The sequence below is a fragment of the Aplysia californica genome, unplaced genomic scaffold (genome assembly GCF_000002075.1).
Source record: "Aplysia californica isolate F4 #8 unplaced genomic scaffold, AplCal3.0 scaffold00526, whole genome shotgun sequence".
NCBI lineage: Eukaryota > Metazoa > Mollusca > Gastropoda > Aplysiida > Aplysiidae > Aplysia > Aplysia californica.
In genome coordinates, this window is record NW_004797796.1 from 141361 (window position 1) to 166831 (window position 25471).

General features: G+C 42.3%; 1 protein-coding gene across 3 annotated transcripts in view; it reads left to right on the plus strand.

Moving 5' to 3' along the window:
- The window catches only part of LOC101861607 (integrator complex subunit 12), a 26170-nt gene extending 4794 nt beyond the window's left edge, over positions 1-21376 (plus strand). For all 3 annotated transcript variants that reach the window (XM_005106322.3, XM_005106323.3, XM_035971876.1), the window contains exons 2-8: positions 193-331; positions 1906-2007; positions 11943-12262; positions 15597-15663; positions 17068-17160; positions 18812-18949; positions 20225-21376. In XM_005106322.3, the coding sequence (XP_005106379.1) occupies positions 193-331; positions 1906-2007; positions 11943-12262; positions 15597-15663; positions 17068-17160; positions 18812-18949; positions 20225-20914 (1549 nt within the window). In that variant the 3' untranslated portion in view covers positions 20915-21376. The remainder of the gene's footprint in view (positions 1-192; positions 332-1905; positions 2008-11942; positions 12263-15596; positions 15664-17067; positions 17161-18811; positions 18950-20224) is intronic.
- The last annotated feature ends 4095 nt before the right edge of the window (positions 21377-25471 follow it).

A 25471-nucleotide genomic window follows, 5' to 3' on the forward strand; every position in this document is an offset into this window, starting at 1 on the left:
CTCTCTCTCTCTCTCTCTCTCTCTCTCTCTCTCGTAACTAGTTGTCACTCTCCCCAAATCTGTGGTCAAGTGATTTTACCAAGGTGTATTTGACAATAAATAATTATGGTATGACCTGAATACACTGACTTTATTTCTGGTAGAACTTTAGTACTCACATTTAAATTTGAACTTTTGTTATAATTTTTATAGCATTTCAGGGATGGCTGTTGTTGAACTGGACCCTGTGTTTGTTAAAGCTCTGAAATTGCTACATTCTAAAGCAAAGGATAGCACAGCTCAACTGAAATTCATGCTGGATGATGCAATCGCACAGAGGAAAGGACTCAAGGTTTGTTCACTGCTGTAATCCAAGCAATATATATATATAGATGGTGAGGAGGATTAACCTGTTTTCTGCCTGCTTTATATCATTTGACTTTGAGGAAAGGGGTGGGGGTGGGATGGATGAAAAAACTTTTAGTAAGGGGTACAGAGCACCTGTGGCACTGTGCGTCGGAGTGGTTTGATATATATAACATCGACTAGCATATTTCTGAGCATTGTTGACTGATTTTTTTCTGAATGCTGTAGTTAAGTGCACCGAGCCATATTATACCGTTTAATTGATAATGAAAGAATGCCTACCAAGAGTTGGGCCTAGACAAAGGAGAGTTTGGCCGGATGGTCTGAAGGAAGAACAAAGAGGTACAGCTATCGTGTGCATTGCTAGTAGAAGTAGTAGGGTTTTCCAACTACACTTCCAAGTGCCCTCTGCATACTTCAGTTAACGTTAACCATTTAACACCTAGAGAGGCATTGCACAGAGTCTATCGATTTGCTCCTAGAGCAAGTTGCACGGCGTTTCAATTGCTGAACGTGCAAACCTGCTGTGGTATGCATTTCTATGAGGTCTAGGAATAATGTCCGATGAGAATTGGCAGAAAAAGAGGCAATTTAAAAGTAGAATTCTTATTCTTTCTTTGAGGTTTTGAATGGTCGAAATTGACCCAGAAATAATGCGTGTGTATGTACATTTTAAAAGAAAATTTGATAAAATGGGGGGTGCAATGGAGTTGATACCTGGGCATATCCAAGGAAAGTTTGGAAATAACATAAAAATTCAGCCCGTGAAGCTATCTTGACCAAACAAATACATGTTAAGTGTTCATTTCTTGGTCTACCGCGATATTGTTGGGGGGGTTTTTGAGGCGCTGGTTTATTTTATTATTCAATTAAATAAATGGGTAACGAATGAAAACCGGATATTCACAAATATGATAGGAGAAAAAATAACCTGCATATATACTGTACCACCATGGAAACTGGCTCGTTGGAAGCAGTATTCTTTTCCTAATCCTAACATTGTTGCCTTTTCCCCCGATCATTTGTTAAAGAAAATTTTATTTCATTAATTTATTTTTAAAACACACGTATATTTTTAAAATTATCTTCCTTTTCCAGGATTTCAGCGGGAAATGTATCAGGACAAATCTCCAAAAGCTAAATGGTTAATGATTTACTGCAATTGACCGGCTTGAATTACAAGCGGATTTCCTTGTTTTACAACTCTCCTTTTCTAATGAATCTCAGTTCAGTAGTGTCTCCATCACAGCACAATGCTTTTTAGAAGCAAGTCTTGGTGCTAGGCGGGTGTTACTGCAAACTGAATTTTCTGATGGGGGGGGGGGGGATCATATTTAAAAGTTGCACCACCCACTTATCCCCTGATCCACATACATGTGCGCACAGGTCGTAATTGTAGTTGTAGGATGTGGTGATGTTGTTACGGTTTGACCAGGTCTTGACTTTTCAAATGCTGATTTTATTATTTTATTAAGTCCTGATACTTTTTCTCCATTTCCTAGTTTGGAAAATCCCCTCCATATACAATACATTATATTGCAAAACTAATTTCCACCTCAGGCTCCATCAGCGCTCTCAGATTTTGAGAAAGCAATATCTGGGAAGTCCAAGACTGAAGAGGACTCCAAGAAAAGAGAAGTTGAAAAACGTTCATCTGACAAGGTACTGTACTATTATGTGTCAAAGGGTATGGTCATCAGAATACAGGGTGACCCAACAAAAACTATACAGCTTTTTTTGTAAATATATGTACCTCCATACTGAAGTATTGTGTTTCAGATTTGAACTAAATATTTGGAAGCCAAAAGGAATTTGTCTACTATTCGTTTTAGATAAGTCCATTGAATGGTTTTGCTTTTTACAGCACATTAAAAAAACAACCCATTTTCAACCTTGTTTCCTTTTTCGTAGCATGACGTTCCAGTTCGCATTAGGCCTACCACTAAAAGTTGCAACAATCGCGTTATATTGCAAGCTACAGCTGTCTAACAAGTCAACAGAAGTCTGCAGATACTATTTTTCCCAAATTTTGTTTGCCTGCTGAGATCATGGTTAAGTTTAGTACAGACCAGAGAGCTTTTTGTATCAAACATTACCTCTTTACAAAGTCACCGTCCCTGACATTTTGTAATTTTTGTGCATGGCATGGAAAGAATGCTTTGGTGACCCTAAGACCATTCGTGTCATGAGTAGGGAAGTTCCGTCAGTTTTGATCGATAGCGAATCAGAACTAAAAAGTTCCTTTAAATTGACCACTTCAGGTCGAACACGCACCATGGGCAGCCCTTTAAACGTCACCATGGTGCAGATTTCAGTAGTCGAGTCCCATAAGACGTCTGTCCGAAGACGATCTGCAGATAGGACTTTCCTACACCTCAACAGTCTGCATTCTCATGGCAGATCTTAACCTACAACTACCATTTTCTGAGATGACATGGGCCAGAGCATGGCAATTAGTTCATGATTCTTCGATTGTCTTGAAAAGCAGGATAATTTCTTCGATGACATATATGGTGTAGTGCAAAGCCCATTTTCACCCTGCGGGATATGTTAACTCCAAAAATTCTGTTGATTTGGGCACCTCACTCCCTATTGTCTCTAGAAGCCACTTCATACTGACATATGTAGCGTATGTGGCTTTAAACACTCATGGTTTAGCAGGTCCTTGTGTGTGGGCGCCTTTGAACATTTCGAACGACGTGTTAAGTTAAACATGTGTCGAATCCAAAGGAGGGCACGTAGAGCACTGCTTCTAGGAATTCCAGAATGAAATCGTTAGTTTTTTTTAACTCTGTAAAAGACCTGAAATATTGTTTAACTGTTACAGGGATGGGAAACTAAATGTCAAAGAGAAAACTTTGTTAAAAATCATCCTATAATTTCTCGACTTCCTTTATAAGATTTTAAAAAATTGGTGAACTTTTCGTTTTTGGGTGCTTTTTTCTTCAAACGATTTCCATTTTCAAAATAAATTTCTTCTTCATGTATTTTATGTCAAACAAATTCCTTTTGAATGAATTATGTATGTTCGAAATAACAGCATTCTAGACACGGCTGTTCAGTTTCACTCTTCGAGAGGCGCACTTAGTTGTAGCCCGTCTGACCCTTCTGACCCCTGTGACCCCCTCGCGGAAGGTAATAAATCTTGACGCCTTACGCCACTTCCACCGGCCTATCCTTTGATCTGACCGCTCCGCATGGAAAGGATACAATTTCTAGATATTAACTGGAATTTACAGCATAGTACTCCCTTTCTCCATCCCGTAAAACTAGGGGTGTTATATACCAAATAAAAGCTCAGCATCTCCTCTATAACCCGCAGTTTGAAACCAGTTTCTATCTCGTTTTATATTCCCTTGGGATACTTATATACTACCACTGTTGTACTGCTCTGTGCTAATGAATTTTTTTGGATTTTAAAGCGGATTTTAATAATTCAAACCAACAATTTTTGTTTTAACCTTCATATTTCTTTTTATAAATCTATTCTCTCCATTGTGGTGAAAAATCTCAGGGTACGAGGTAAATTTACATGAACTAGCGCACTTTATGTGACTAGTCTAGTACAACGCTCGGTACAAAGAAAATCTCTGTGAAGCGGGAACTTGCCGTCTGACTTTCTTGTGTGTTTATAATTATAGAGCCTTGTAACATCAAAGATGGAACAGTCTTATAACATCTACTTTGAGAATCTAAACAAGTTGTGTCATACTTGTGATGGAAGAAGTTTAAAAACTAAAGTTCCTAAGCAGCGTCAATTTTTGTGTAAAAACTTTAAGTCTGACTTATTGCAATATTATAGACTGAACATTGACAACGACACAGCTGACAAGCATTCCATCACTCTGTGTGAGAAATGTGGCTCGCGAATATGCACACTACGGAAGCAAATTACAAATACAACTTTGAAGGCAGCACAGAAATGTGTAGAAGACAGTGCCTATGTTTGGTCCGCTTATACCCCCAGTGGGTCGGGGGGATATAAATAGACCCACTGCTTCGTCTGCAGAAGGTGCAACCCCTTCAAAGGCGGAGTGTCGCACACGGACCCCAACCCTCTGGGATCCGTGTGCGACACTTACTTTGGTGTATCCTCCTCTTCTCCTTCCTTCTTTCTTTCTTCTTCTATCTTTCCTCCCACCGCTGACCTCAAGTGCAGAAAAAAGAGAGGTCACCCATCCCACAGAGTGGGCGCCTCGTTGACCGTGAGGTGCGACCCGTGCGGAGGGAAACCGGGTACCTGGCGGTTGAGGTGAGATCAGTCCACGGACTGTCCCTCACCAACACACCTCTTTGGCCCAGGTTTTCCTCTTAGACGGGAGGGTGGCACGGCCCATGCCACTCAATCGGTTGAGAGCTGAAACCCCATCAAGTCCTGGGTCAATCTTGACGGGAGGGTCTCGTACTTTCTCGTTGAGAGTATAGCTCCGGGGTAGCCCTGGCACAGCTCTGGATATCCGAGCTATGTGTCCCCTTGTTGGGCTCCGTGGCGGGCGGGGAGCCCCGGAGTCGAATCAAATAGAAAACTTTCATGGATTCAAAAAAACAAAAAGACCCTTCCCCAGCTCCCAACGTTAAAAAGTCTCGGCTCGCGGAAGCGGGTGCGGCCGCCGAGCCGAGCAAAAACTCAAAAAAAGGTAAAAGGACCTTTACCGATGCCTCTTTCCTCCCTCCTCCCAAGGAGCTTCTGAGGCAACCGTACGTGGCCATCTCCAGTACCAAAGACGCACAGAGAAGAATTACAGATCTCAACCTCTTTAAGACAGGAGATGCACTACGGAAAGTTCTGGGATACATTCCCACATGTGTACAGAAGCTTTCCTGTGGTGCACTCCTTGTCAAGTGCGCAACCGAGATCGAAGTGACCAAACTCCTGGATACCACGACCTTCGGCGGTATTCAATGTAAGTCAGAGCACTACCAAAAATTTAACCGCTCGAAGGGCGTGGTCCGCAGCCATGAGCTGAAAGGCTGCTCCATGGAAGAGATTGTGGAGCACTGTGAGGGAGTGGTCGAAGCCCGCCGGATTACTCTTCGGCGGGGGGAGACTACTATCGAGACGAACACGATTGTCCTAACATTCGAATCGTGTCGCCCTCCAGCCACCGTTCGGGCATCTTACTTGGTACTCGACGTACGACCCTATGTGCCGAACCCTCTGCGCTGTTTCAAGTGTCAGAAGTTCGGCCATAGCCAGTCACGATGCCGTCACGCAGCCGTGTGTCCTCGTTGTGGCAAGACCGGGCATCCTGAGAAGGAATGCAAGGCTAGTCCTTGTTGCCCCAATTGCCACGGCCAGCACACAGCTTTCAGCAAGGAGTGCCCGACTTGGCTCCAAGAACGCGCCATCCAAGAATACAAGGCGCGAAATGGCTGCTCCTTCCAGGAGGCCCGTAAGGTTGTCTGCCCGCCAATCACAACCCCAGTCATTGGCCGGTCATATTCAATGGCAACCCAGATGGTCATGAGGTCGGCAAGTAATTCTACTACCGACCTCCCAAAGCCCGCGGTCAACAGGCAAGTCTCTGTGCCAAAGAACACCAGAAATAAAAAGCCCGCTACTATCCCTGTGGCACCCCCCTTTGAGGTGCCACTCTCTAACAGCTATGGGGTTCTAGGGGAGGACGGGGAGGACTCTTCCTCCGCCCCCTCTTCTCCCCCTCACCCCTCTTCTATCATTTCTTCTTCTTCTTCTTCTTCTTCTTCTTCTTCTTCTTCTTCTTCTTCCTCTTCATCCCTCTGATGGAGTGTGAGGTGGGCCTTCTCCCCTCCCCCCAGCCCCCTCCCCCCCCTTCCCAGTCCCCTCGGTCTGCTCCACCTCCCCCTACCCCTCCAGCAGACAAACCCCTGCCTATGGAGGAAGACATCTCCGACCCCCCTCCCCGGCCTGAACCCGGGAAGGGCGGAGTCTGTCACTCCTCCAAATCCCCCACTAGACCGCCGTCCAATCCAGGACGGCAACCTAGAAAACACTCTGCCTCCCCCGTAAGGAGGAGTCAGAGTGCTTCTTCGAAGCCGGGGCCTAAGTGCTCCAAATCAAAAAGTAAAAATTCATAATGGCGGTCCTGCAATGGAATGCCGGCGGAATCCGACCTTCCATTGCAGAATTGCAACATTTACAGGCCACACTGTGCCCACGGGTGGCCTGTATTCAAGAAACAAAATTCGCCCCGGCTTCAACCATAGACTTAAGAGGATTTACTGCGTACCATCACATTCACACGGAGAACCAGATTGCTTCCGGTGGTACCACCATCTACACCGACAACCACACACTCCACAGACAAGTACATCTTAAGACGACCCTCCAGGCTATTGCCGTACGGGTCACCCTGCACAGACCAATCACGATCTGCTCAGTTTACATCCCACCAAATTACCCCCTCAAAATAACCCAACTAAATGACTTAAAGTCCCAGCTCCCAAAACCCTTTATTTTACTAGGTGATTTCAATGCCCACAGCCCCCTTTGGGGAGACAAACCTATAGACCAGAAAGGTAAAATAATAGAAAACTTTTTATTTCAAAATAACATCTGTCTCTTAAATGATAAATCCCCAACTTACAGAAACAGAGCCACTTATGGCACTTCATCCCTTGACCTTACTTTTTGTACCCCTGAACTAGTCCCAGATCTTGAGTGGTCTGTGCTGGATGACCGTACGGACCATTTCCCAATTCTCCTCAAAAACAATAGCCTCCAAAACGACCCGATCCCAGAACGCTTCAACTTCAAAAAAGCCGACTGGGACGGGTTTGCCAATCAATGTTCCAAGATTCTTAATCCCAATTTCGACCACAACTACAATAAATTTCACGAAAAACTCTTAGAAATATGCCACAATCACATTCCAAAAACAAAAACAAAACCCCGGAGGAACAAGGTCTGGTTCTCTTGGGAATGTGAGGACGCAGTAAAGAAAAAGAAGGCAGCGTATCGAAGAGCCGTCAACAACACCACCATAGAAAATAAGATACTTTATTTAAAGGCTCGAGCTGAGGCACGTAGATGCCTCAGGGAGAGCAAAAGACAATCATTCCAAAAGTACATCTCCAAAATCAACAGCCAGACACCACTCAATCAAGTTTTCCAAATTGCTAAAAAATTCTTAGGTAGACGCACAGACACCATTCGGCACGTCCAGAGGCCGGATGGAACAACAGCTGAAACACAAGTAGACATTGCAAACACAATAGCTACATCTCTAGCCAAAAACTCATCCCAAGCAAACTACAACACCACTTTTCAAAACGTCAAAACTAACAGAGAAAAACAACACCTAAACTTCCACTCAAACAACACTGAAACCTACAACGCAGACTTCACAATAGACGAATTAACATCGTGCATCTCGGACCTGGGCGATACAGCCCCGGGACCGGATGACATCCACAACAAGATCATTAGACACTTACCCTCAGAAACACTCACACTCCTATTACACATATACAACGACATGTGGCGGTCGCACTCCTTTCCGGAGTCTTGGCGTCTCGCCACTGTCATTCCAATACCCAAACCTAACAAAGACCACACACACCCATCCAATTACAGACCTATAGCCCTAACGAGCTGTCTCTGCAAACTAATTGAAAAAATGATTCACAGGCGACTCATGTGGTTTCTAGAAACGACGGGCTCGCTGAGCGGTCTCCAGTGCGGATTCAGGAAAACCTGATCCACTCTGGATCACCTGGTCCGCCTGGAGACCTTTATACGCGAGACGTTCGCTGAAAGAGGCCACATGATCGCCATCTTTTTTGACCTAGAAAAAGCCTTCGACACAACCTGGAAGTACGGCATTCTTCGAGACCTGCACGCACTCGGCATACGCGGTCACCTCCCTGCCTTCATTGGCAACTTCCTGAAGAACCGTTCCTTCCAGGTTCGTGTCGGATCCTCCCTTTCAGACCCCCACCAACAGGAGGAAGGAGTCCCCCAGGGGAGCATCCTTTCTCCTCTCCTTTTCGAAATTAAAATTAACTCCATAGTGAAAACCCTCCAGAACAGCATAGACAGCTCGTTATACGTTGACGACTTCTTGATATGCTGCCGATCGAAAAATCCTCATTTGAGATCTATGGAAAGGCAGCTGCAAACGCAGCTGCAAAAACTTGAAACGTGGGCAAACAACAACGGTTTCAAGTTCTCCCCGTCAAAGACGGTTGCAGTACACTTCTGCCGAACAGGCAGACGTGTGCTGCAGCCGGATTTGACACTATACGGGGAAAGGATTCCCGTCCAGGACCAAGCTCGTTTCCTCGGTGTCATTTTCGACAAAAAACTTACATTCATACCACACATCAAAGACCTTCGTGTGAGGTGCCAGAAAGCGTTAAACGCTTTGAAAATTCTATCACATCCGGAGTGGGGCGGGGACTCAAAACACCTTCTCCACTTGTACATCTCCCTTGTCCGATCCAGGCTTGACTACGGCTGTCAAGTCTACGGATCAGCAAAACCACACGTCTTAAAAATACTAGATCCAATACAGAACCAAGGACTCCGCCTCGCTCTGGGGGCTTTCCGCACTTCTCCGGTGGAGAGCCTCCAGGCCGAGGCCAACATTCCACCACTCTCACTCAGACGCACACAACTCTCACTACAATACGCAGTTAAACAGAGCTCAACACCGGAAAATCCAGCGCACAACAGCATTTTTCAAACAAATCCAGAAACCAGAAACAGATTCCAAAACAACGAAAAACTCATCAAACCTTTCGGCCTCAGAATCCTCGAGGACCTCAAAAACTTACACTTTTCCAAACAAGACATCCAACAAATTCTTTTCCCCGACCTCCCTCCGTGGCACCTCACCAAGGCAAAAGTAGATTTACAGCTGACCACACACAACAAAGAAAGCACAAACACCAAAACTTTTCAAGCAGAATACAAAAAACTAATAGATAAATACCCCGGTGCGGAGCTCATCTTCACGGATGGCTCCAAAAAAGACAATGAAGTGGGCGCCGCAGCCCTATCTCCCAACAATACACACCAGAGGAGACTCCATCCTGAAGCCTCCATTTTCACTGCGGAGGCCACTGCCATTGACATGGCACTGGACTCTGTAGAAAATTCTCCTAACAAATCTTTCCTTATCCTTTCTGACTCTCTGTCTTGCATCACCTCACTCACAAACTACACACTCTTACACCCAAAAATAGTTAGGCTACAACAGAAAATCCATACACTATCCGAAACAGGAAAAAACATCATGTTCGCATGGATCCCCAGCCATGTGGGCATCCGAGGAAACGAGCAGGTAGACGACCTGGCGAAGAAAGCTTCATCCCTTCTGCTGGGATCAACGACAAACACTCTCCCACAGACTGACTTTAGAAATAAAGTCAAAAAGTACACCTCCAGTCTGTGGGAGAGCCACTGGGAAAACCAGAAAAATAATAAATTATATGAAATTAAACCCAGACTAGAACAGCGAAATCCTTCGGACCTCTCCAGAAGAGACGAAGTCATTTTTACTCGATTGCGCATCGGACACACGGCCCTGACTCACAAATACCTCCTACAGGGAGAGGAGAAGCCGTTCTGTGTCGGATGCGACACAGATTTTACCATTAGACACATTTTAACAGAATGTCTAGACTTTGGAGAGATCCGAAGGAAATATTATAAATGCAAGAAATTGCAGGATATTTTCTCCGTCGTTGTTCCCAGCAGAATTTTAAATTTTATAAAGGCCATTGGCCTTTATGGCGAGTTGTAAAGTGAATCTGATATTATTTAAAATTTTTATTGTTACTTAAAAGTTGTTTTAGATCACAAATGTATTTACACCGAATTTGAATATTTTAACTTTTTAGCATTTTAAAGTAAATTAGTTACCAGTCGTGAAGTGAACTTTCGCAGAGGTGAACAACTTGTGTTTCGCGCGCTCATATGACCTTAGCAGTTGCGAGCGCCGTAAAACCTTATACTACTACTACTGGTCCGCTTACGACGCAAGCATAAGCATTAACGAGTGCTCTGTGTGTGCTAACTGTGTTAAACTTAGCAAATGGTGCATTAAAGAGCGCATTCCTTTGCTTACAGAAGGACATGAGTTGCCTTCTCCGTCCCCCGCGAGCATAATGGATACCCCCACCCCAGATGCTTCTTCTGTACTACCGTCAGAACACGTTTCCATTAGCGCAGACATCGATTCATGTCTAAAACTATTCCGCAAGTTATTTCCTCACACAATGACACCAAAAATACACATGCTAGAGTGCCATTGCCTGCCATTTGTGAAAGCCTGGGGCTTTGGCCTTGGCATGCTGGGCAAACAGGGGGGGGGGGGGGATGCTCCATGCCACAATCGCCAGAGTAGAAAAGAGAACAGTAGGCATTTTTTAAAAAAACAAATTTAAGCTGTGTTGGAAGCACACCGAGTACAGACATCTTCAGATTTGAAGGCCTCACTCCAAGAGCCAGTGGAAAAACGCATTCAGACTATTCACGGATAAAACCTAAGTTCCTAAATAGTTTTATAGTAGTATGTCTATCAAATTATTTACTATAGCAACATCAGTTTAGCTGTGAAGGTGTAAAGAACGGTCTTCAATCTCATGTGAAATGTATGCGTGCGTTGGCTGGACTCAACTGTTTTCCCACTCATTGACAAGACTGTGTGAATAATCAACAATAGCAACAAGACTTTTTGGCCGAACCTCATAAACGTAAGTGTGTTTGAAAGTGCAAAGTCTGACTGTGAGCTGACAATGAAGACTGTAAAAATCCGTCGGTCCGTTTATTTTTAATTATTCTTTTTTAACATGTTTGTTTGTAATAACCAATCTATGATGAAAGCCACATTCCCCCTCTTTTAAACTACCCTTTCTTTTACTTCTCGGTGATAAAAATTATACTGTCGTAAACTACACCTTCGTCTTCATGTGATCATTTGGTTGTTGTTTCATTGACTTTCTCGGCTTTCATAAGAACTGGTGTTGCTTTATGTGTACAAAACTTTACATCGCGGGGGAACGCTGACCGCGAGGCCGAGCACCCGCAGGTAGCGTGACCGGGGCGTGACCTCGTCTTGGAGGTCAGGTCGGCCGGCAACTAAGTGATCCTGAGTGGAACAGCCGTGGAGAACAATTTTTGTCTGCGATATTTAGAAAAAAACTTGTACAGTTTTTTTTTTATCACCCTGTACATTTAAGAGATGCTAGGAGTACCAATTCTATTGCCACATGATCTGTCCATTTCTGGGGATGTTTTACCTTTGTCTTCATAAATTTGCAGGATGTATGTTCCCGCTATGAATTTTAGAGCCTGTTTGATGTTTAAAGTTTCTTTTTTTAAACATTTTTATGCAAAAAGTTCAATGGCAAGAAATTGATAAGCTGTGGACAGAGAGGAATTTTTATTGGTGAACCCCAGCATACAAATTCTAACCTGGAAATAGTGAAAATTCCACAATTTTCTGGGACAGGGGAAATCACTCCAGACAAATGTGCTTGGAAGGAGAGTTAATAATATTATTGTGAGTCACCTATTCTATCATATATACAGCTTATAGTCAACTCAGCATTTTCTTTTCTAACAGTTTGGTCAGTCTTAAAGAAACAAGTTGTGTTGAATCTACTTTCAGAACTCTAAAGACTCATCAGAACCTGATTCGAAAAAGTCAAAACTAGATTCCTCAAAGTCTAGAAGTAAAGATGAAAAAGAGGCGAAAGAAAAAGAGAGAGAAAGGGAGAGAGCAAAGAAGGAAAAGGAAAAGAAAGAACGGGATGAAAAAGAGGCTCAACGACAGAGAGAGAAAGCTGAGAAGGAGAGAAAAGAGAAGGAGGCAAGCTCTGCTAAGCCAGAGATTGAGGCTGTTGTCCTTAGTGATGATGACGGCCCAGCTTCTCAGATGGATGCAGGCGACTTTGCCCGAGAGATGGGCATTGCTTGTGTGGTTTGCCGGTAAGTAGAGGTTGTTCCATCCTCCTGTGAGTCTTATTTTACCTATCATGTAGAGTACGTGAGCCATACCGCGGCCGGTGTACATAAGGCGTTTCTCCAAATTAAATGAAACAAGTTCAACATCTTTTCAGTCAAGAGTTTGTAAAACTTTCCAACAGTGACATCCCCTTGGTTTGACTTCTTTTTCCTGTTTCATTGGCGGGAATCAGAAGGTCAAACATCATGCACTCTGGAGATATCAATTTTATTTTATAAGGTACGAGGTCTGTCTCAGAATAAGTTTCCCTCCTCCATAAAATCAAAAATACACACCAACAGCAAATAAATTTTGTGACGTCATGACAACACATCTAAGAAATCTCAAAGCCAAATTGCAAGTGCATTGGTGAACGGGTCATACAGCTGTGACTTGTCAAGTGTGGTGTTCTTGTGCACTTTGTCCAAGGCAAATTTTAGGAAAATGGCTTAGCAAAACATTGATTCAACCTTCTCATGCTACAATGTCCGAGTTGTGATCAATTTTTCAACTCTTCTCGGCAAGTCTACAGTTTCAACCCATGGTGATCGATACAAAGTAATAGGGAATAATGCCCCATCAATTCAAACAGTAAAGAAATGGATCAAGGAGGTTGAAGGTGGGAGGTCTGACATGAAAGATGAAGCGCTCACAGAAAACACGGGGAGAGAAAGGTGATGCATATTGTTTTTTTCGACATGAGTGGATTCATACTGAGCTGACTAGTCACACCTGGCATAACTGTCAATGGTGACCACTACAAGTGTGTCCTCAAAGACAAGCTGTCCCGTAAAAAGACCCACTTTGCTTGAAGAAGGTGTCATCCTGCATTGTGACAACGCACCTGTTCACAAGTCCAGAGTTGTGAATGAGCTTCTTAAGGGCTGCTTGTGGGAATTATTGGAACACCCGCCCTATTCGCCCAATCTCGCCCCATGCAACTCCCATCTCTTCCCCAAGGTTAAGGAAATCCTGTGAGGTCGACGATTTGAGGAAAAGGACCAGATTCAAGAGGCTTTGAGAAAAGCACTCGGGACCTTGGACAAATGATCACTGACCACTGTTTTTGACCGCTGGGTACATCAAGTGGAGAAATGTCTTGAACTTGACGGTTCCTACGTTGAATAGGTATTTGAATAAGCTTTCTGTTGTTATAATTATGTGTGAGGACAGCATGACAGGGAAACTTTATTCTGAGACAGACCTCGTAAGTTCACTCTTTAGTGTTTTGATCAACAAGAGAATAATACTTTACTGCCTGTAACATAAGATGCATTTAAACCTGCATTGTTTGTAATGCTCTAAAATGTTGCAAGATAGCGCGTTGGTGGAACTACGGAGATGGCCACCTGCAAACAAAAACGGCTGCGGTCAAAATGCACAGGCCATGGTTGGTGTATACACTGGCCGCAGACAGAAGATGGAGCCACGTTAACGTGCTATTTTGTGACACACTATAAGTCTCATAAAGGCGCACAAATATGCCTTAGCCACACTATTTCGTGCAAGGCCGCGCTTAAGCCTAATGTGTCTCGCCTCGGCCAGTCGGAAGCGTTGTATCGTCAATACTACCAACTTTATAGAGTGTTTTATGGTAAGTGTCCGCACCTAATGTACATACTCTACACATGTTCAAAGCTGTTCTGAATTTATTGTCCCACAGTAAATATTGTGTATCTTACAATACAAAATTGTTGGGGTTGATTCTGATGGAGGAGATCATTTGGAACCAAGGTCTGACAACCACACACAGTCAAACCCTGTAATACCATCCCCGTAATACCACCGACTTCACTTATTGCCAGGTTTTGCCAACATACAAAAAGGAATGCCTCAATATAAGTTTAAGTATAGTATTTGTACAAATGCTAATTTGTCCAGCCATACCACCAACAAATTGGCCACCAGAGGTACACACTTAAATACAATGCATGGCACCCACTCTTTGGCTGCTTAATGATCTCTTACCCACCCCACCCGCCAGCAAAATATCTGGAGTCGCCAGATATCAGCCTGATGACCTCAAGGCTGGCAGGCGCCCGTCACGCTTTTATTTTATGAAGACTCACGCTCGAGTGACAGGTCTGAGGGGGTCCATGGACTAATGGTTATCAGATAAAAGATAATGTACATTCACAGGGACCTTGACACATATATACCATAGCTACTCATCCGCCAGAAATTTTCAATTTGAATGTATGCAAGGTTCTGCTGGGAATGAAAGACTCTCAGAGCTAAATGCATGAATATGTAATTCACCTGCAAAAAGACACTTTTCAAACACAGATTACACAGCATCTTCATTTCCCTTAATGTTTGGCAGTCAGGGCAACTTAACTCCTTATATCTCCGGCAAGCTGCTCCCAGAGGCTCACGGTCAGAATGTCCTTGTACGTCGACTTTGGCGTCAAATTATTATTCAGCAATTGCAGAAAACAAGTCTTTTTTACCGGTAGTTCATTCATTAGATAAAGAACTATCGAAATAGGTTCATTTGTTTTGATTTAATGACCAATTTTGTGACATATAAGATAAGATAAGATACATCTTTATTGTCCAGATCCTGGCACATTGGTTTGGTGTTCCACCACGAGTTCACACACACACGCACACACACACACACGTGCACACACATGCACACACAAGTAGGCTTACAATCACATGCATAATATAAATGAGCAGCAATATAAACAATAATAATCGTAAGCTAGATACACGCTCAATGTTATTTTGATGCATGGTCTATATATATAATATATATGTCAATTTTAGATTTTGTACCAAAAGAGGGCCCTGGCATAGTGGGTTTACCCCCTTGGAAACAAAAAGTTAACAGAGGACAGCATTAGAATCCCATTAATTCGTGAACCTTGCTATTCTGCCAACTTCATACTCATCCCAATCGTAGTGGTATAACAAGGTTTGACTGTAGATTATTTTTAATGCTTTCTATGTTGGTGGTATAACGAGGTTTGACTGTAGATTATTCATATTGCTTTCTATGTTGGTGATATAATGATGTATGACTGTAGATTATTCATAATGTTTTCTATGTTGGTGGTTTATCGAGGTTTGACTGTAGATTTTTCATAATGCTTTCTATGTTGGTGGTATAACGAGGTTTGACTGTAGATTATAATGCTTTCTATTTCAAAGTTCTAATGTTTTCTGTTCTTGATACTGCTTAATACTATTTTTGTAAATGCTTTCAAATCTACTTCTGGCGTTTGTGTTCATACATCCTCTTTCTATTTGAACCTTGGTATGACTTTTATAGCTTCAATATTGTTATTGCATCATGTTTTCAAAATATTCCAGGCAATTTGATGTCAGTTCTGGAAATCAACTGGTGGAGTGCCAAGAATGCCACAACCTTTATCATCAGGTAAACTAATCAGCATCTATTGATAGTGATCATACAATGTGGAAAGAAGGATTGTAACCTATCAGTAATACCCTTCAAGTGCTTTGTGATACAGTCAAACCTGTGTAAGACGGCCACCCATTGTCAAGGAGAAAAGTTGCCGTATAAGACCGGTGGCCGTCTTAGGCAGGACTGATCAAAATGAAGAAAACAAACCATTCCCGTCTGAGGTCCCAATAGAAAGTGGCCGCATTGTTGTTGTTTTTGTTGTTGTTGCTGTTTCTATTTTGTTTGTAATTTTATTTTGTTGCTGATTTTGCGCAAAGGTGGCAATAAAACAAAATGTATCAGACAAGGAAGACCGAGTGCCATGTTAAAACCAACACATGGGTCGCCACCACTCGGAGTACGAGCGACGCTTCTGTCGCAAGTTGACGTCTATTGTTACTTTGTTACAGACGAGGTAAACAGTGACCACTAATCTCACTTACGATTTGTGTATGAGTTCTGGGCGGGGCTTATGGGTTATGAGGGATCACACGCTTACCTCACCAGCAGCTGAAAATGGGTACCTGTTGGTCAACAGTGGGAGAGGCCTACGCGACATGATCGGTTGGAGGGGGACTACCTAACAACAACGACAGGTGATTGAATTATGACGGCTCGCCCACAACGCCAGGGGCCAATGCACAATTTATGACAAAACTTAATGGAGTCACTGAGGTGGCTGTCTAAGACAGGTGTTATTGCTTAGTGTGATAGGGGTTGTGTGTTAAAATATGGTGGCCGCGGCCGCGTTGGACAGGTGCCCGTTTTACACAGTTAAATTATATAGAAAAAATGCAAGGGGGAAGTGGAAAGTGGCCGTTTGTACAGGTGGCCGTATTATAGAGGTGGCCTTCAGGGCAGGTTTGACTGTATACGTTTTTCCCTCTATGTTTTATTATGGTCTCTGCTCTATTTCGTTAGTTTACAAATAATTTGTTTCATAGAAAGTCATAACATTTGTTTCAATTATTTATTGTCAGTCCATACTTTGTTTTGTTATCATTATTCCGTAATTTATCGATTCAAGCTGTCTCTGACTGCCTGATACAATTATTGTTTTCCAAGAATGGCACCCAGATTAACATGGGCATGTATCGTATGTAGAGTAATAACATAATATGGCTTTAGCAGAACATGAGATCTCTAACTAAAAATGTGTGGGTGGTTGATGGGTGCTCTGATGTGGTTTTTTCCTTCTTTCCAATTAAAAACCTATCATCCTTGTCTCTCCTTCTGTTTTGTGTTTGTTACTCTCTTGTAAAATCTCTAATCTTTTGCACTTATATGACGTAAATGTGTTGCAAATACCGGTACCATAAAGTAAAAGTCTTATTTAATTAGCAAATTGCTAAAAATATTATTTCCTCTTGGCTTCAGGAATGTCACAAGCCACCAGTTACTGAGGAGGAAATCAGTGACCCTCGCTTTGTGTGGTATTGTTCAAGGTGCGCCAGGAGCCTGAAGAAGATGGTGGGTAATACTTTTTGTGGTCTTATAGTTTAGTGCTCTTATAATTTAATGAACTGTACAGGACGAGCACTGGCCATCAACAGTTCCTCTACAAAGATAAGCATCCAATACATTTTTCATCAGTTGTATTCAACTTTTGCCAGTTTCTTAGCATCTGCCTCTACCATTCACCACCACCTTGTCCCAAAATGCCATGCTGGTATCCTTCCTTGTGTGAAAACATTTTTTGTACCATCCCTGTACATGGTAGGAACATTCTAGGGCTTCCCCTGGTCGACAATAAAGGGATCCTTTACTGTGAGGCTTCCTCTCAGCTTTGGTCACCCTACATCACCAAGCTCTCCTCTCTTCTCCTTTTCTCTTTCCTGGGAGGGCCTCTGTCTTCTAAAACTGGCTTCATGTTTTTGTAGCATTTTTTTTTACAAGCTGAGATGCCAGCCCAAAGGCAATATTTGAACACTGGGATTTCAACAAGTAATTAGCTAAGTTTCTTTAGTCTACTTATCCTGGTCAGGACGAGAAATGGCTCCCTACAAATGAACGATGTAAGCGGCTTATTACTTTGCTACCAAACTTTTTGAAACAGAATTCCCTATGGCTGTAAGAATTTCTCTTTGTTTTCAAAAGAATATTCTGACTCACTATTACTAATACAGTCCATGCCGGCTTTAAGCACGGTCATCGGGAGAAAGCTGAAGCGTGCTTGAGTGCGAAGTAGACATAATCAAGAGATTTTCATGTGGAAAATTTCCCTTGCTATTTCCCTTTGTTTGTAAGTAGGCCTATAGCGGTCTCGCAAAAGTGTGCACTGTTATTTTTACCCGCCATGGTAGTTTTTGTTTGCTTGTTTGTTTTTGTTTTGTTGTCGAATGGGAAATGAAAACTTAATTTAGACCGCCAGTCACAATACAGCACACAAGGCCCTTACACTGCCTGTGCGTACCACTGCCCGCTGTGCCACATTCATACCACCGCCTTCATCCCACCTCGCGGGTCATACACAATCAGGATTAATGGATAGCGAGGATCAAAGGTGAAATCGCAGCCAGCCTCCCTTTCTCGTCTTCCGACTCTCTTTGTATTTTTGTTGTCTGTGCGGAGCTTTGCCCTAGGCTAGATCCTATGTCCACGCACGTGGCTGTGTGCTTCTCTCTACCTTCCTCTCCGCCCGTGTGAGTGTGTGTCTCCACCACTTCCGTTCTTTGTGTTTCTCTTACACTCACACTCCACTGCTCCGGTGCAGACTGTGTTCGAACTTCGATGGGTCTTCAGTCTTCATGAAAGAATTGACTGTCTTGTAAATGAAGTGTGCCCGAAGCCGGAGTTACCGTGCTTAAAGTTAAAGGCGTGTAATTTATATAGCAAAGATTCGGTAAGAGCCGTTTAGCATGCTTGAGTCCGAAACGTGCTTTATGCCGGCGTGCTTAAAGCTGGCACGGACTGTAATGAGTTTTAAATAGGACTTTTTTTTAAAGAATAATATGAGCACTTACGATTATAATGCAAATGTATTTTCTAAAACAGAAACAGCAATGGGGCAACTGTGCCCTTTGTTGTGTTTATTTTTTAAAAACGGAACTAGATGCCACAAATTATCACATTCCTAGGGAAAATCAAATGCAACTACATAAATATGGTTGTTTGTTCTCAGGTCGCTCAAAAGCCAGTGAAGCCAAAGCCAGCTTTACCGACTACAAGCGTTGCTAAGGACCCGGTGGCCCCATTGAGCAAGATCAGTAAACCTGACACTTCTTCTAGCACTCAGGCCTTCAGACGAATTGATCCCAAGGTGAGTACAGATTTATTAAAATTGTTGCAGATATGTTGCTTCAGCCTTGTTTTGGCTGAAATTGGGGTCATTGGTGCATAAAGGATATTTGTCATTCTGTTCGTTTGACAGTTCAAGGGCTTCTAAATTTTCACAACTGTGCACGACTATCAATGATGCAGAGCATATTTTTTTTAATCTGTTCCAAACGCTTTGTCGTTTGTCACTAAGAGTAAGACCAGTGTCCCATACGTGGAAAGTACCTGTATTTTAACTTACTCAAATTTCAAGTGCATGTTTATCGGCCTATACAATGAAACTTACATTCACTGAGCTCAGACTTGCGTAAAGGGAAAGGAATCCCTGGGATTTTTTACATTCAATGAAATCAACAGAATACAGTTGGGCGCAGCTAAAACAAACAAGGAAAACTTGAAATAACATAGAGCTGATACAATTTGCCGTTCCCTGACTGAAACCACTATATATTATTGTCTTTGTATTGGCAAAACCTGTTTCTTACAAACACCCGTAAGGAAATGTTGAATAACCCAACTCATTTTTTTTTTTTAACTCAATTTTTTTTCACAATTAGCTCGAATTCAAATCACCGTGTGTACACGAGGCAAAACAATACACCCATCGTCATCGAGAGTAACAGGTTACATGAGCCCACCAGGCTTGTCCTCGCACAACCTGACTCACACTTATCTGGTGTTGAGACTAATCGTCACTTATTTCCTGGAGTATGCATAAAACAATAGACCTTCCTTCAATGATTACACAAGAAGAATGGTTAGTGTGCGTTGACCAGTGTTGGTTTCACAATGTTATGACTGGTCTGACATAAGAGCAATTTTTTTCTAAAGACAAAAATCAGATGTAAATCCAAGGCTCATCACCATCATTGTCTTTCTTTTTCTTGCTTAGACACGGAACAAGGAGCACTCACCATCCATCCTTCTATTTCTATCCTTTCATCAAAACCAGGTTGTTTTATCTTCTGACTATCATACTGTCACAGTTTAATCTGTGGTCCCATGAACTTTGTGTTATCATTATCAGGGTTTTATTGTGTGTACTTTTAATATCAACGAAACCCAACTTTATCTGTTTTTCCTATACATTGTGTTAATGAAATGGTCATGGGGATTGAGCAAATAAGTGGTGAGTGTGTTTAGCCATCAGATCATAGGCTAGTCTGTTTTTCTTTGGAGTACAAAATTTGAATCATTTTCTTTCAGTGCTTTTCTTTTTGTCTTCTCTAACTTTTTTTGGAACTTTTCCCTTTTGCAGGCTATTGTAGCCCCTAAAGAGACAAGCAGTCTGAGCTCAACAGCAAAGCCAATGGTCGGACTGGCTGGTTTGGCAGCTAATCTTGCCAAACCTCGAAATGAAGCCAAGGGCAGTTCCTCCAGCCGAAAGTCAGATCCCAAAGGGGACGGTTCGAAGTCCAGTAAGTCAGATTCTAAATCAGGATACAAATCTGACAGTTCCTCAAAATCTTCAGGAAAAGGCGACGAAAAGAGCTCTAAATCATCGTCTTCGAAGGAGGAAAGGGAGAAAAAGTCGGAGAGTGGATATAAGTCGAGCAGCAAGCATGATGATGCCATGTCATCTAAAACATCCAGCTCTTCTTCTTCTTCCGCCCATAGTAAAGAAGACAAAAAGTCAGAGTCCTCTAAAAGCTCTTCTGGCGAGCACAAATGGGAGAAGTCAGACTCCAAAAAATCTCCCGCCCACCATGAATCGAGCAAGTCAGAGCCATCATTAGCAAAGTCCTCTTCATCGTCTTCTTCTGCACCAAGTACGCCCACAACTGAAACAGCTCCTGCTCTGAAGAGCTCAAGTAGTTCAGGAGGTAGCAGTAGCAGCAATAAACAGGCAGTTGCCAATCTTTCTATGGTGACAGCCAACAAACGTATTCAAATGATGAAGAAGAAGGCTCAGACAAAACCACAAGATAAGAAGATTCATATCAAGTAATCCATTTGTGCAGACAAGTCCTATGTTTGTACTCCATATGTACATGTGTGCCTGGTAAAAGGTACCATGTGACGCATTTTGAGGAATTGCACTTTCTAGTACATCGCTTACATCTTCCTTATTTCCAAAAGTATTGATCATGTCTGTTCTTCTTTGGAGTATAATCAAAGAAGCCAAGGTCTGAAGGGAGGGAAGCAGTAGCCTACTTGGGCAATCTACTTCCTCTACTCAATGCTTACCCCCCCAGGGAAAACAGTATCATGCATACTGCTTAAAGATTGTCTGTAAAAAAGACCAATTCTACAGTATGGCTGAGGATTACTTTTTAGTTTAACACATTGCACCCTAAGTGCCTGGACGGGAAGTCCTTTGTTAGATCCTAGGCAAGGGGAAGGAACCCACCTCCCGTGAATACAAGCGTTTAAAAAGCACATTTTAAAAATACTAAACAAATTCCAAAAATCCTGAAAAAATAAAAGTTAAAAAGAAAACTGAATGTAGTTTCAGAAAAATATAACTTTATGTATGCGCAAACTGTTGGAAATGTTCTAACTTTAGTTCAATCGGGGTGTCCGACCCGTCACTCTCACGGTCGGACCCTAGATCTAAATTTTAGATTTTCTCCATCTGATCAATCTGAATCGCCCCAAACTCTTGCTACAACGTGTCATATGCTTGTTTTTACTCAAATCCATCGTTATTTCCGTTTTCGAACTCAATTGTGTCGCTTTTCAACAAGTCGAGACACTTTCGAAGTGTCGTTAACGCGATCGCACTTCGATCAGCTCTAATACTAAAACTACTGGCCCGAAAATTTTCGTTTCGGTATCAAACGAAAGATAAAACTTTTTGCTATAACTATGCAAATCAAAATCCCGGCCCCAGAGTCTCGTCAAGGCGAGACTTCGTTTCTAAAGACGCTAGGTCGGCGCAGGCGGTTCCGGGCGAGTCAGGGTGGAGCGCGTAAGGGAATTCACGGGCGATCCCGTGCGATGTAGGGTATAATGTGTTAAAATGTTCCATGTAATAAAAATAAAAACAGGTTGCCAATGTTATAAACCCAGAGTTCTTTTTGAAGCTTGTTGTTAATTATGTTCTTGAAATCTTACGGGACTGTTGAGGTTATAATGGGTGAGGTGTACCATGGCTTGTCCTTTGGGGAAATAATATTTTGGGTTTCTGTTATGCAACTTATTTATTCTTTTCAGAAACCACATAGTTTTTCACTTTCAGAATGTGATGGGTTATGATGATATGAGTAGAATAACCTTTTACTTTTTAGGATTCTCGTGGTTTGAACTGGGACTTCACATGTTGTTTGGCAATATGCAGAACAAGTGGGTAAGCATGGAATAGGATAAGTTTATTTTTTAATGTTCCTATAAATGCCAGTGCTTCCACTCTTCCGTATTTTTACGGAAATCTGTACTTTCTGCCAGTTACGTACTTGTTCCTCCATCATTATCAACTCCCTCCGTATAAAGTTGCAACAGCGTAGGACTACTGAAATTTCGTAGTCTAGTACTAGTATAAGTTACGGATATTTACGTAATTCTCTCGGCAATAACTTAATGTTCTAGAAACCTGCCAGATTGATTATTCCGCTGTGCCCCATGCATTCATTGCGGGCTTGTCGGCAGTACATTTTTACCCGTGGGTTGATCAAAATCTCGCGAACTTTTTGTGCCAATTTCCTCCTTTCTATCATTCACTCATTCCGTCTATCTTCGGATTGTTGCCACGGCTGGAAAATCTGCTCATTGATCAAGTAAATTGACTTGTGATCTTAGAAAATTGCTGTCAGAAAGAAACTTTTTCACAAATTTGTCTAGATCTAGAGAAATGATCAGATCAATACGAAGATTCTACGGCACGGGAACGCTATAAGGGCCGCGATGAAAGAAATTTATGCTAAAACTACTAAAATCAAGAATAATTCGAAGTGGTGTTCCGGGGTTGTGACATGCGACATTCAGGCGTGAAATTTAAGGAAAATTAGGGTATACGTCGGGTACCTCTGTATTGTGAAGGTACATATCTATTCATTATTCCCAGGTTTGCCTTCTATCAATGGTGCGATGACAAATTAATTGAATTATAGTAGCAATGGAAGGGGAACCTGCATTTAAACAATGCCATCAATGGAAATATATGTAGATCTTGGTGAAGAAATCAAACAAGAAAAAATGGTGAAAAAATAAATGTTATGGTTTGCAGGCAATCTCTTCAAACAGGCTCCCAATACCATTTTCAACCCTTTAAAAGCACTAAATTTTAATTTCAGCGGCCCAATTTTCCCTTACTTTTCAGCTTTAGCTGGTGGAAGCACTGAATGCGTTACAGCTATTTATAAGTTAATATAAGAACATCCTAATACAACATTCATCTCTGATAAGACTGAGCCAGGCGGGTGAAGAGCCTTATTATTGTAGGACTTGTACCAATCTACCTTTTGAGAATGAATGAAATGGGGAGTCTGTTGTGTAATATTATTAGGTTCTTCACCTTGCGTGCAGAGGGTCCACTTGGAGAAATTATTTAACCAACCATTTCTCATCCTTCTGCTGGGATATAATTTCTCACAAACCTTGGGTGGGCTCCAACAGGAAAGGTTGATGAAGTAGTGTGTTTCCTAAAAATTATTTTGGGATGTGTAAGTTGTCCATCACTGTTGACTGTTCATGAATGCCTTCTGATTGTTGATGTTAATGAAATAAATGTATAGAATGTAAGGTAGTTTCCACCATTCGTGTCAGGTTTTTTGTGTTTTTTTTCATTAAAGTACATATTATATGCATGGTTAACGTCAAGTGAGGATGGTTGGCCGGTGCTCTGGTGTGATTTGCTCCTTCTTTCCTATCAAACATCTGTTGTCCTTAAGCCTCTCCTCCTCCTTTTCTATTTTGCTCTCTTGTAACATCTCTACACACTACACTTCAGCACTTATATGACCTAGTTGTGTTGCAAGTGTTGTAAAACTTCCTAAAACTTCAAAATCTAAGTGGTTTTGTTTATCACCAGCAACTGAAAGACTTTATCTCTTTTTTCTTTCTTGTTTCCATTACACTTTTTTTAGTAAGAGTTTTATGACACTTGCGACACAATAAGGTCATATAAGTGCCGAAGATTAGAGGTGTTACAAAAGAGTAACAAACACCAAAAAAAAGGACGGGAAATAGAGACGATAGATTTTTTATAGGAAAGGAGCAAACCACACCAGAGCACCCGCCAACCACCCACTTCCATTACACTGTGCATGCTCAACATTATATTCAATGTGATATACCCCTCTATGCATACTTCTCTTGAGCCAAGCCTACAGTAACTCCCCGAACCCAAGTTCAAGAAAACTCCATTTGGTCATCAGTATCATAGTATACTAAAGCACGAACCAGGCTAACAGTAGGCCTACACCAAGTCAGAAAGTATTTTGAGATTATCCTGTTCCCTCTGTACAGCAATGCAAGTGATGGACATGAATCCAAAGACTGCTTTGCTCTTTTAGATTGTAGTTCTTGCTCCTTGCATCAGAAAGTAGCCTACTACAGTGGATTACAAGTACACTTGAACACACAGGGGCTGGTGTTTGGAGCTGTGGTCGTACATTCATAAAACTTATTCATTATCATTCTCTTCTTTTACCCTGATATTGGGTATAGCACGGTATAGGCTACCAAGAAGGACTCTCCACCTGTCTTTGTTCTGAGCCATCTACTCCACTTCCATGTCGCTGGGTCCCATATGCCCAAGATCTGATACAACATATTACTGCCGTAAAATAAAACATTGTATTTATGGCTACTGATGCCATCAGCAATGAAACTTCAAGAAACATTGTCCTAAAGTGCCAAAGAAGCTCCAGCAATTACATAAGACAGGTTGAAAAGGGATGTCGAGCTGTAGTTTACAATATGCATCACAATAACACCCACATTTGACCAAGAACAGGTACATATCGGAAATACTTTATACAGCAACAAAACACAGCTGATAAAAACCAGTAAATTCTTTGCCATGTCGACAGGCCGAAGGGCTAGAACCCAGATGGCCGCTGGATCGGAAAAGTAAAAGTGACCAGGAACAGGTAAATACAGTAGTCCCCGCCTAAGATCCAACCGCTTACGATCCTGGTTCGCTTATTAAGATCCCGCTGTTTTAAGAAAACAGAATTATTACTATACAAAAGTCACCCCTAAGATCCCGCTCTGATTCACTCTGAAGGTCTACATTCAGCTAAGATCCCGCATTTCGGATCATAATTTGCGGAACAAAAATCCTGGCGGGCACAGCCGATCAACCAAGTGTGAAAAGTTGAGATCAATAAACTGTCCGTAGCCTCAAAGATCAGCCACTCTTGTGAATGTGATCACATACACGTAAAACTCGAAGCGATACAATGTTTGCCCCAGACTGGATCACACCGGGGTGTGACTGTGAACTGACCGACACGTTTGTTTTCCCCACACACCGCACTCACACCTGAGCTCTCCCCCCTTAACTTACATCACTCGCTGGGTGGGTAGGGCCTACACGTTCGCTCCAGGCGGGATCACAATC